The 12378-nt window shown below is 45.4% G+C and overlaps 1 protein-coding gene across 1 annotated transcript in view; it reads right to left on the reverse strand.

Annotated features, from left to right (window-relative positions):
• Positions 1-12378, reverse strand: part of LOC119381375 (hemicentin-2-like) — a 216190-nt gene that overhangs the window by 114245 nt on the left and 89567 nt on the right. The window contains exon 8 of the mRNA XM_037649224.2: positions 4866-4972. Coding sequence (XP_037505152.2) covers positions 4866-4972 — 107 coding nt within the window. The remainder of the gene's footprint in view (positions 1-4865; positions 4973-12378) is intronic.

Consider the following 12378-nt stretch of genomic DNA (forward strand, 5'->3'; position numbering starts at 1 on the left):
TTTCGCTTTCATTCAGGCCAGAGTTTTTTTCTTGTTCTATTCAGTTTCAAAATTATAACTTTTTTAAAAAGTGAAATAAAGGAAAACATACTAAGATATGTGCTATGTACATGTAGAGTGAAAGCGAAGACGCTCCTGAACAGATAAAAATAACAGTCGTCCCGCGGAAGAACAAGTACTTCAAGCTATACGCTGGCAAACACGAGCCTCTTAGAAGTTCTTATAAATGGTCGTGACTTTTTGTTTGTTTTTTTAAGAAGCATGCATGTAATGTGTATGTGCATTTTTGGAAGATGCTATATTTGTGACGCGCTTCACGCGTGTATGGAGAGAGGCATTCTGCTAGGTCCACATGACCCTCGATTTCTATGCTGTACATAAAGTGTGCAAACTGGCTTTTGATTTCATTATTTCAATGGGTCCCGACTGTTTATGGCGCTCCACGCATGGCTGGGCTTTTTGTAATTGGGCTGTGCACGAACGCACGCCCATATTTTTTAGAATGAATGCACGTCAAGATTCGCACAGCTCTACAAAGCACAGGATTGTTTACCGACGTGGCTGTCAAAGGTAGTGCCCCTGAGGGCATTCCAGCAAGCTTAAAGTGCAGTTGCGCCGACAGCTTTTGCTGTAAATGCTACGGTTTATCGCATTCGGCCGTCCTGTATTTGCCACTCAATGTAATATGTCGAAAACTTGCAATAAATAAATAAAAGAAGCAACCGCTGAACGGTCGCTATAAAGTAAAAAAAAAAGACCAAGCAATGATATTCGGCATTGAGAAAAGCGAAACGTATAGTACTAGGCACATTTTTTTTGTATTGCACATCAAAGCAGCGGGCCACGTACTGTGCTGATCGCGGCGATGCGACTGAGATACTGGTGCACGTGTACGCAGCGTGAGGTTCTATTAATTGATTTTACCGCAGTTCGGATTGCGTTGGCATTTTCCCAAATAAGTAAACATATGCAAAGAAGGCGAGCCATTGCACGCTTGCGCGCCGCGATTTAAGTGCTCTAAAGCGTGTTGTGCATGAACAAATAGCGCCGTTAACCAAACCAAGTGCGCTGTTGCAGAGAAAGTGGCAGACTAGTAGCGTAAGCGTTTGGCGCGCATTTCACGCCAGCGATCAATATTACTAGCGTTTCTTACGATAACAGACGCGGTAGGCAACATGCGTCGTAGGCGTAGCAACAGGCGATAGTGACAAGCCAACTGAAGAAACCGAAACTGTCGCTGTCTCATGTAATCGAAAATGCACTTTAGCACACACACACACAAAAAATCTAGCCAGTTCCACGCTGTTGTCCCTGTCATTTGGTCCCTTCAAATATATTCTTTCGTTTTGGCTAGTTACTCCTAAGCCATTACTTTGTTGTTTCCCTATTTAAGCTAAGACAGGTCATTAGCTCCAGTCGACGGCTCTGGTCGGCGTGGGTTACCCAAGACTGTTCTCTCAAATATTTTCCTGTCACCCCCAGTATACTTTCTGTCATTTCACTAGTAACAGCTCCCTTCTCAATCCACTGTTTGAGTCGCCCGTCTTACGTAAGCTTCATCACATGACCGCCCTTTTCAGTCCACTCTTTGAATCGCGCACCTTACGTAAGCTTCATCTAGTAGCCCCCTTTCTCTCTTCCGTTCATCAGACCCTCTCCCCTCTCCACACTAGTCATGTGACCTCCTTTAGCGTGCCGACGGCACAAGGTTCGCATAAACGGCTTCGCTGTAAAAAGCCTATTCGAGCCGCCTTTCTGCCGCACAACAATAACCTTCATCTATCTCGCGTCTTCCTCTAGCGTTGTCTGCGCTCGCCTGGTATTTCCCGGTGACGAACGGCGTGCGGCTTTATCAGAGTGACATCGCACTCTTGAAAGGAAAGTAGCAAGCGCAGAGTTTTCGAGGAAGGAAACGCAACGAGACGGATGAAGGTTATTCTTGTGCGGCAGAAAGAAGCGCCAAATACTCACGTTCACCTTGGATTATATACTTTCCTTCTGAACATTGCAAGCTTCATGCAATGTGTGACTTGTCAAGTGAACGAAAGGTATTTCTTTTGTGGCAACGTTTTGCTATATTTTGCTTGCCTAGACATCGTTACTAGTTTGTGAGGAGGACCACAAATTGCCGCACATTACCATACCTATGGTTTCAAATACTGACATCCCATTGAAAAATGAGGCGATGACCGCCGTCACCTCATCTGCGTGCGACAATAACGTTTTACTATGTCTACTGCCACCTAGCATTTTGCCAGACTCAGCTTTGTATGACGCATCTATAAAATCTATAAACTACGGCCCAATCTCTCCCTTCTATCTGTTTAACCGATACTCTAAGCCTCTCTCTTTTTTCCACTACCTAGCAGTGAACACTTTCATAAGCGCTGAACCTCAGCGATTCCGAAATGTGGACGTTTCACGCCGCACTTGCACAGTGAATATATTTGCATTTCATTAAAATGTGCTGGTTCCTTTCCGGACTTCTTTCCGCAGACACATGCCTTACCCTGCTGGAAATATTTTGTCCAATATGTTGTTGCCCTTAGCCAGACGGTCGGCTCGGGGCTTCAGAAAAGGAGGCATTGTACTATCGCGTAATTTTTTCTCAATTTCTCGCTTGCAATCTTGGTAAAACTCAGCGGGCTTTTTGTTTCCATAAGTTTTGCATCTAATTTACTTTCTTTATTTTTATGACTTTATTTTCGATGTCTGAGGGCTCTATACTTGTACTACTTCCCATTACGTTCACTTGGTGGTCGATTCATCGTCATGTCGATGACCTGCTACCCCGCACTAATATTCGCCAGCTGAAGCTCTGAAACTCGCACCTTTCTTTCAGTACAGAACATCCTGCAGTAATCAGTCCGACAGCAGGCTACCTAGCTCGTAGGAACGTTGCACCAGGGAGTGAACTTATCTATTTGACTTGATTTAACTCTGCTGAGGTTACGTCGAGTGGGACATATTGAATAATCTGGCCAGAGTTAAGGAATAGAAGAGGCGAATTGTCGATCTGTGAACTTTTTATTTCGTTTATCGGATAGAGCTTCAAGATAGTAACGCCTTAAGTTTGCTTGAAAATACCAACGATACTGTCCCGCTTTCTATGTCGTCCTGAATGTTGCCTCTGCATGTATTCTCATTGCAATTTCGTTTTTTTTTTTCCTGCTTGTTGTTCCTTGTTTTATTTTCGCGCTTTCTATTGCGTAAGCGTCTATTATCATTATTTTACAAAAGGATGTTACATCCAAGTAGCCGCTGGTTTATCGCGTCCACTTACCACTCTACTTGCGTTGCAACAGAAAGCGACCGCTCGACATAATCTCACAGATATTACGAGGAGAAGTTGTGAAACACTACTACTAGCTAAGCTAACATAAGTCTTTTTCGTGCATTTAATGTCCATTCTTTCAGATAATGGTATAATAAACATCACAACCTTTTTTTTTTAAAGTAACGGTATTATAGAAGCAGACTTCCAGCGTGTAAACAGAAATTCTTTTGCAAACTATTTAGTTGCGGATTTCTGGCAGGCAGTGTTCCACTTACTGAAGAGGTATCTTCAGCCACGATTGTTTTTCGTACGCACCGAATGTAAATTCTGCGCCAGCTGGCCCATACAAAATGCAGTCACGGTCTCCGTAAGCAGCAAAATTTCCAGAAGCAGTGCGTTTTATGGGTTCTCAAATACAAGCAACATGCATCTTGCAACTTTACGATGTCTAAATATGCCGAAAAAAGAATACAAGTCCCTCAGACTGACTCACAGTGTTAATATTCACTGAAGCCCATCAAGATTTGCTAAAATCAGAGTCAGACGGGCTGACGTAGCCTCAGGCTCAACAAAAGTAACCCTAGCCGAGCTCAATCGTAAACTAACGGGCTCACAGACGTCTACTCCTTTGGACGCACTCGGATTCAAGGCATCACTGACTCATTTAGAGTTGTGATTCGATGTGTATCGTGGTATTTTGCAGGCTCGCCCATTCGCAGAATTGGGGTATCTCTCTCAGCAGACGCGGAGACACATCAGCTGGCAGACGCCAAGTTTAGAACATAATGCTTCTGTGCCAGCATATCATCGTGGCTGCTCGATTTCACCCAAAGCAAGCGCCCGCTTCCCACCGTTTAAGGGCGAATTACAAAGAAATACTACATTGTGTAAAAAGTTTTGCCGAGCATCGTGTAAACTGCTTTGCCGAACAGTTTTTGTAAAGGTCTTACTCGTGTATACTATAGAAGCGTTGATATTCGGGCTAGTCGGTATACATTCATAATAACCCCGCAAAGACAGACGGTAGAGCGCTCCTCCTGTAAACTTCTCTTCCTCTGTCCTGTGTGTTATAGCGCTGTCATTATTATCGCATATACTACTAATTTTCAGTCAATATAGACAGAGTGAAACTTTCCCTAAAAGTTGGTCTGCAAAAATTCCTCACACTTATCACTTACGCGCTCGTTTCGAAAAGGGATTCTCTAAGAACCGCAATTTCGTAAAATCACACAGAAAGATCATATATACGGAGCTACGGGATAAAACTTCTCTGAGGTGAACGTCACCCCGAAGCAGCCAGACAGCCAAAGGTAAACACGAGTGTACGAGATACAAGGCTGAATGTGAAGATGGTGATTTTTTTTTCTTTTTACGTCGGCAGTTCGCGTTAACGAATCTCAAGGCTGAGAGTACACATGATGAGAACATCTACGAACGTAGAAGAAATCAAGACATTTATCACTTAGCCGTGTCACACGCTGTTCAAAACAAAACAACAAGAACAACGACAAGGTACGCTTGTTTTGGCACAAGTAAGTCAGAAGAAGCCGATGCTTCAATCCGCGTTCGTACGTCCTCTTTCACGCACCTGGAGGTCGCAGGAGATGAAAGATGCACGGCCGTATTGCAGATCCGACGCTGTTGCGGGCCGTGCACTCGAGGGTGCCGTAGTCCACTTCAGACTTGGGTCGGAACCTACGGAAGATGTGTTTGAAAAAAGACGCATAGTTCATAAGAAAAAGAAGGAAACAAAAAACAGGGAAAGGCGTATGAGAGAGGTGGGGATTGGAATTTGATGTCTTTGCTCAAGATTTCGAACGGGGAAAAAAAACGAAGTACAAAAACACGTTTCACAAGATGCGACCGTAAGTCTCTAAGGGCAGACGCACGATGATGAATGGCAGCGCTGAGCGCGGATCTCGCGAAGCGGAAAGCACAGAGATCGTCGTCTAGGGCCTTGCGCTATGCGACAGTCGTAGACGGTGCTGCTCTCTCCGGAACTAGCCTGCGAACTAGCATCAATTCCAACACTACTATTTTCCTATTGTGTTTACTTTCTCACCTTGATATAATCACCCTTTTATCGTAACTCATCAATCGGAGTTTGCCCTTCATGGTGGGAACGCACAGGGTCAACTCTATATTCGCTCTATTAACATGTTAATTATAACTCGTACTCATTTATTGCTTGGAGCAACAGTCAGCTTTTGGGCTAATTAACGTCGCATGTGTCGAAATAAGAATGTGGTGATAGTCATGCATCACTATCATCAGCAGCAGCATATGTTTTGTCCACTGCAGGATGAAGGCCTGTCGCAATGAACTCCAGCCCACTGTGTCCTGCTCTAGGTGATAGCTAGCAACCAGCGCAGGATAGCTATGCGTTGTTCAGGGTAAATAAAATGCCTACAGTTATCGTGCGGCTAAATTATGCGATGTGCATTGTTGATATGTTATCGTGAGAGCCAATTTGTATGCGAAGACGTCGGGAATATACGTTTATCTTTTTTTATTAAGTCGATGCTTTGCGTTTTCTCTGTCGATTGTAAACTGTCACCTAATCTCGCACACTTAATTGAAATTACTTGCTACGAGGTATGCCTCTTAGCACTGGCATCTGTAGAGATGCAATCGCCCCCTTTGAAATAGTTATAATGTTGGGTTTCCATGCGCATAAATACCCGATAAAGTGGACGTGAAGACGACCGCCGCCGTAGCTGAATTAGTAGAGCATCGGGCGCGTTATCCGAAGGTTGCAGGTTCGGTCCCTGCCGGCGGCAAGTAGTCTTTTCTTCCACTTTACTTTCTTCAGATGTATATCACAACTACTACAATACAGTTAAATCAGTACAATTAACGTCCCCTATACCTTCCTTGGCTTCATTATCTGTTGCTTTACATCACGGTGTAAGAAAAGTAAGGTGTTGACACTCTCCGCCCGCTGCGACGGAGAGCGCGTCCAGATAATGTTCGGCTATAGCACATGCGCCGGCCGCAGTTTCGTGGGAGGCGCGGCGACAAAGAGACCGAGTGCGACGAGGCGGACGCATGTTTTTCTCCTTGCTTTTTTTTTTTTTTTTAACGCCGTGCACGCTAGCAACTAGAGCTAGAAACGCATTCCGCATTTTTCGCAACCGAAAAACGTCATGTGCGGCGAACGCTGCAGCTGCCTCCACGGCATGGTGTCAGAAAAATAACTTATGCTTCTTACACCGTGGTTCTAACGTTGCGTTCTCAGGAAGGCAACGCCGTTACGGACTCTACATATGCAGCTCGTCGTCATAGTACATGCGCTGGCCGCATTTGCGTGGGGGGCGCTACGACGAGGGGACCGATAGAGTTACTGTATTTACTACCTTTAGGTAAAGGGATCCGATGAGTTAAGCTTCTCCGCTCTTCTGCGACGGTGAGCAGCATTTGCGCTCTCCTTCTCCATGGCTATACCACACTGGCAAACGTCAGCCAGAGGCGCTATCAAGCGGCTCCAGCGCAGTGTCAGACGGCGACTGCACAGCGAAGGCGCACAGCTGCGCGCACGCCGTCTGCCGCGGCTATGACGTCACTCCTCTGGAATGCGCAGACCGGCGAGTCGCGCGCGGTGGCGGCGGAGTGCACGGACGTGGCGGCTTCGATGCTCGAGCTGTGTCATATCACTGCTCCTCGCACATGCGCAGCACGGCTCTTGTATGCGCGCGCGAAACCGCTCCGGCTCGGCCAGTGTAGCTAACGCTACAAAAGAAGAATTCACCAGTAGACGAAACAGAAGCGGATACATATCATAAGCAATGGTGCGCCGAGGCGAACTGCGTTTCCAGGCTCTCCAGTTGCGTTAATTACTCCAATGGTCGCCAGCGAGATTCCTCTGTGGCACTCTCTAATACTGGAGCTGAGTGCCCGTCTCTTCTTTCACGACTCCTTGCACTACAGATTTCCGCTTTATTCATTATCTGTATACCTTCTTGATGTGTCGCGCATTTCCGCACACGGTGGTACGCGCTCGACGTTTTTGTGTAAATCCACCAGTTGTCCCCATTAGTACCATGCTCACGCTAAAGAGCCACGCAAAAGCTTGGAGAGCGCCAGTGCGCATGTCGTCGTTTGCTTGCCATCCCGGAAATTCGGTGGCTCTTTCGGCGAGAATGGCGCCCGGTCAGAGTTTTCATCTGTTTTCGCAGCGTACATCGGTGTGCTACATCACCAATGTGATCACTGCCTCTCGACGTATGCACCACGATTGTCTGTTCGCAATGCTGAAACATGATTGGCGAGTACGTCAACATGCTCCTTCCATTATAGCCGGCGACTGTAGCGGCGCCTCAGTCAAGGGACGTGAAGTGCACCGAAACCGTGTGTCCTTGCCTTGGGGCGTATATAAAGCACATCAAGCTACAAAAGTTCACGGGACGCGAGGTCTGAGGAAAAGTTGAATTCCCGCCTCATAAACATGGTCCTAAATTATTTTCAGCCTGCGGTAGTTTCTGCGACATACACAGATCCGTTAAATTACACGCGTCACGCAACCTTACGGTAGAAATTATTATTTTCCTTGGTGCGTATGGCCCGTAAACTTTGGTCGCTTAGTGCACTCCGCTATACTATCTGGAAAGGAGGCGTGTGCGACCTTGAGGCATGCACCCACGCTTTTGTGCGCACGCGCGTGCTTGCGTGAGCGAGGTGCGTGTGTTAACGTGTGCGTGCGCCTCCACGCGCACGCCGTTGCGAGTAAAGTTGGTTGGGACGCAATAATTATACGCTGCTCGCGTGTCGAATAACGTAGCACGGCGTCCGTTAATCCATGCGAAATGGTTATATTTATTTATTTATTTATTTATTTATTTATTTATTTATTTATTTATTTATTTATTTATTTATTTCACAATACTACAGGCCAGCATGGCCCAGGCAGAAGTGGAATTACTAAAAAAGGAGAACAGCAAAGAAATAATTTATAACAATACCAGCACCACATGCAATGCGTCACTTTCGCTAGGACGACTTTTTAACAAAGAAATGAAAAACAGCACCAATCGTTTACAACAACACTCGCACAACAAGTAATGTAGCAGTTTCAGTGATGCAATATTCAACACGACAAATGCTGTTCAAGGGCTTCGTCAAAATTGCCTGCCTCGCAAACGAACTCAGGTAGACTGTTCCAATCCGAGACAGTGCGGGGAAAAAAACTCTGAGTGCCCCTCTTTTGGCAAAAATATCTAGTAGGGCGTGTTTGTGAGTGTTGCGCGTCGCTCGCCCTGGAGGGCTTTAAATATGAAGGTGCAGACATACTAAGTTTTGCGTTCAAAGTATTGCGCAAGAATTTCAGTCGACTGATTTTTCTGCGGACAGCCAATGTGGGATGTTATGAGCTTTCATGAGTTGATTAATCTAGTCTTTTGTATTTATTAAATATAAATCTGATCTTTCTTCTGCAGCCATTCTAAATATTTTTAGTGTACGGATCCCATACAACGGATGTATGCTCCAATTTAGGTATAATAAGATGAGATTATGTATTCACGGTGACATAATGCAGAAAGTGCAACACTGTGTAGTTGATGAATAATAATTTGCATGCGATGAACCATTGGTGACTCAAATTTTTCCCATACGTTAGCAGTGTTGAAGTACCTTTTTATGGCATCACGACAAAGACCAGAACGCTATTGTTAACAAGCTCGTGCGAGGCGAATGCGTTGTGATTATGTTCGTTTACAAGGGATACATTTGTCCGTCGGCGCATAAAAAGACCGCCTTGTGTACTAGCTCAATGCCGTCTTTTTTTTTTATCGAAGTACATGTTCATATTTCACGGAAAGAAAAATTCAAAGCGACAAGTCGCGTCTTGTCACCCTTCTTTCGAAGAAAAACGTCAAGACAACGCACCTGTTCTGTTGTCGCTCGTGTGCCTCATGAATTTTGCACTCATTTTCTAACTTCGTGCCTATGTTCTATTCTGTGCGCCTCTCACCTCAACTCTCGACAAGGTACAACTTCCTGAAGAGCACGACAACAGAAGCTAGCCTACCTTCAAAAGAGCGCTTTGCTCGTGGACTACGCTCTTGAGAGCAAGCGAAGCATGTTGTGCCAGCCGCAGTTTTTCGACGTCGTTTCGAATGAACGGCCTGATTTATGCGTCCTTGCATATTTCACGAAGCTGCAAGGCCCTTCAAACAAGAACGCGCCATTCTCTTTTTTCTCCACCACTATACTTCTCTTTCTCTTAATGCTTAAAACCAAGAGGAAGAAAACTTGGGACACGAAACAGGCGTCCTACCTTTTATTACAGTTGCGTCATACCTTTTATTACAGTTGTGTTATACCTTTGATTAGCGCTAGCGCCGCGGAAAGCGCAGCGTCTATGCAACGAAGCCAACAGACCGCGGTGATTATGAAAGCGAAAGCCTTAGACGACTCATCAAACGCGAAAACTGACTGGCGTCCCGCGTCGGCGTCTCCCGTCGGCGGCGTTGACACAAGTGATGCAAAAATCATCACGTGATGACGTCACCATATGACGTCATCATGACGTCACAGATCGCCGGAATCTGTGAAGTCACATGATGACGTGATCACATGACATTGAACCTCGGTCAAAGGTGGGCCGATCACGGAGGCAGTGCAAAACCAGGTGAGGTGCCTCCGATCCTGGAGGCAGTGGAAAACAACGTTAGGTGCAGAAAGCTTTCGGAGAGTGGCGGGGCATAAAGAATGCAATCGACTGAAAAGAAAAAGATGATGGTTTTCGCCATCCAGTCATCTTACGTGAGTTCATAAGGGACCCTGTGAGTTTTTTGCACTAAAGAACCGTTGCACAGGTAAACACAGTACACTTGCACAACCGCTCCACATAGCGTCCGCATGGGTTTATACTAAAAGTTATTCCCGAATAAAAGGTCCTTTTTTTTTCACTTTATAAGGTAAAAACGCTACGAGCATAGCCCCTTTGCTTTGAAGGGAGTAATTAAAAACGCCGGAATGTACACAATACAAGGCAGTTTAAATGATGTGAGCTCGTAGTACACGCATATGAAACAGGCGCGAACTAAATTGGTCAAACGCTGCCTTTGTAGATTACGTGCAAGAAAACACGAAGGATTATTATTCTACCCTCTTATTCAGCAGAGAGCATAATAATGCTTGAGGGTTTTCTGCGCGAGCCTATTCATGCATTCTGCAGAGTGTTGCCAACAACAAAAATATATCAGGAAAACCTGCGAGTCTGGCGTTTGAAACCTCCTACGACTCGCAGATCCGAACTCTAAGAGCTGCCACAGAAACGTCTCAATTCAGGCTCAAGTCGGAAATGTAGTACCTATGTTAATTTTTTACGGTCTACGTGGCATAGAGCTGATAGGGAAGAAAAGAACAATAGAATTATATTAAGCCTGATCTCCTCAATGAAGTTAAGACGCATGAGAAAGGAATACATTATAAATATAAAGAAATATTCCCTAGTGCGCTAACTAAGTGCGGAAATTTATTGCTATGTGCATTGAGAAATGCCCCTGCTTTGCAAGAGAGCCGCATCTTTCGTGTTGAGCCGCTTAGCACTTCCAGAAAGCAGCTTTCAAGCGTGTGCTCCTGGTATAATTGCACAAGTTCGAGCCTGCATGCCTTAAATCATGCCGTTGAAAATAGCGGCAAGAGAAAATGATCCTACATACAAATTTACGAACTCTGTTAAACTGATATAGTGAGAAAACAATGCTGCCCTGAATAGCAGAAACTACGCGAAAGCTTGTTGCAAGCAATACGTGGATCGACCGCAGTGGCAGTAAAGTTGAGCCTGAGATTAGCTTAAGAATAAACCACAATAATTGAGTTTGATACCATAAATGGGCATTGGGTAGCTGCAAGTCAGCGCTATTTGGCACTTAAAATTTTTTAACTACGTTCAGGTAAAGTAGCATAAAACGAGAATGCTCATCCAAAAACGACTTGTAAAGCAACCAGGTTGCTGCTGCTGGCAGGCGAACGTTTTGGATGCCCATATTGCTTCCAGATAATGATTGACGTTAACTTGGGCTTTATCGTTAACAACTACATGCATGCTCTATATTCACGGTGACGGTTGCCCGCTCGCATGTAGAATAGAAATAGCGACCACAACCGTCAAGTAACAGTCCGCAGGTATCCAGAACCTAGCCCATAGACCTCATAAAAATGACTTCCTACATGATATCCATAGCTTTAAAAAACTTTCAACTGGTTTTATTGGCATGCTATATACGTAACTAGAGTCAAATATTTAAAAAATTACAGCATATCCACGGTTGAATGTTGAAGAGCTTGGGTGAAGCTCCTGAAGCAATCATGGTTACACCGTGAAATGTTCAGTGATTTCGCCCAGCAGTAATCAAAGCAATACGCTTTGATTACTGCTGCGCTCGCTTGGCGGCAGCCTCTCGAGCTCGCACCTCGGGATCCTGCCGACGAGCACGAGACGCAACGGCTTTCCGCCAAGCAGCACGATCCGGCAAGCGCACTCCTCCTCCCCGTACGGCGACGATCAAGGAGAATGAGAGATAACGGGCGCAGCAGCCAATCTGAGAGCAGCGGCACCTATAACGCCATCTAGCGTGCATTCACCCAACCGCCATATTGCACACATCTCTATGGGACAGCGTCATCTAGTATATCGTCACCCAACTGCAGTTTGCATGCATCTCTATAGGACAGCGCCATCTATTGAATGATACGGAAGACGCGACGGCGGGGGAACGCCGGATGGAGCGACGACCGACCAGGTCATGCTATAAGGAGCTTCGCCCCTAAAATGAAGCTGGTTAGCCGCTACGGAATGAAACCAACGACATATGTTTTACCATGATGAAGCGCTCGTTAGGGTATTTTGATATTACGTGAAACTGGTTAATCAACTAAGATTAGTTATGCAATTTTTTATTATCCACTTCATGGTCAAGTGCGTCTCGTTACGCGGGCATTCCAAAGTTACCGATTCAATTTTTTTCTGGCAATATACATGCCGCGTGGTGATTCCTTCCGGTGTTTAAGGAATGACCACGAAATATGAAACAAAACCACGTGACTGCTCTCATGCGCTACCGTGTCGCAACGCCTTCAAACGTGCTTCAAGCGAA

This window comes from Rhipicephalus sanguineus, chromosome 1 (genome assembly GCF_013339695.2).
Source record: "Rhipicephalus sanguineus isolate Rsan-2018 chromosome 1, BIME_Rsan_1.4, whole genome shotgun sequence".
NCBI classification, from domain to species: Eukaryota; Metazoa; Arthropoda; class Arachnida; order Ixodida; family Ixodidae; genus Rhipicephalus; species Rhipicephalus sanguineus.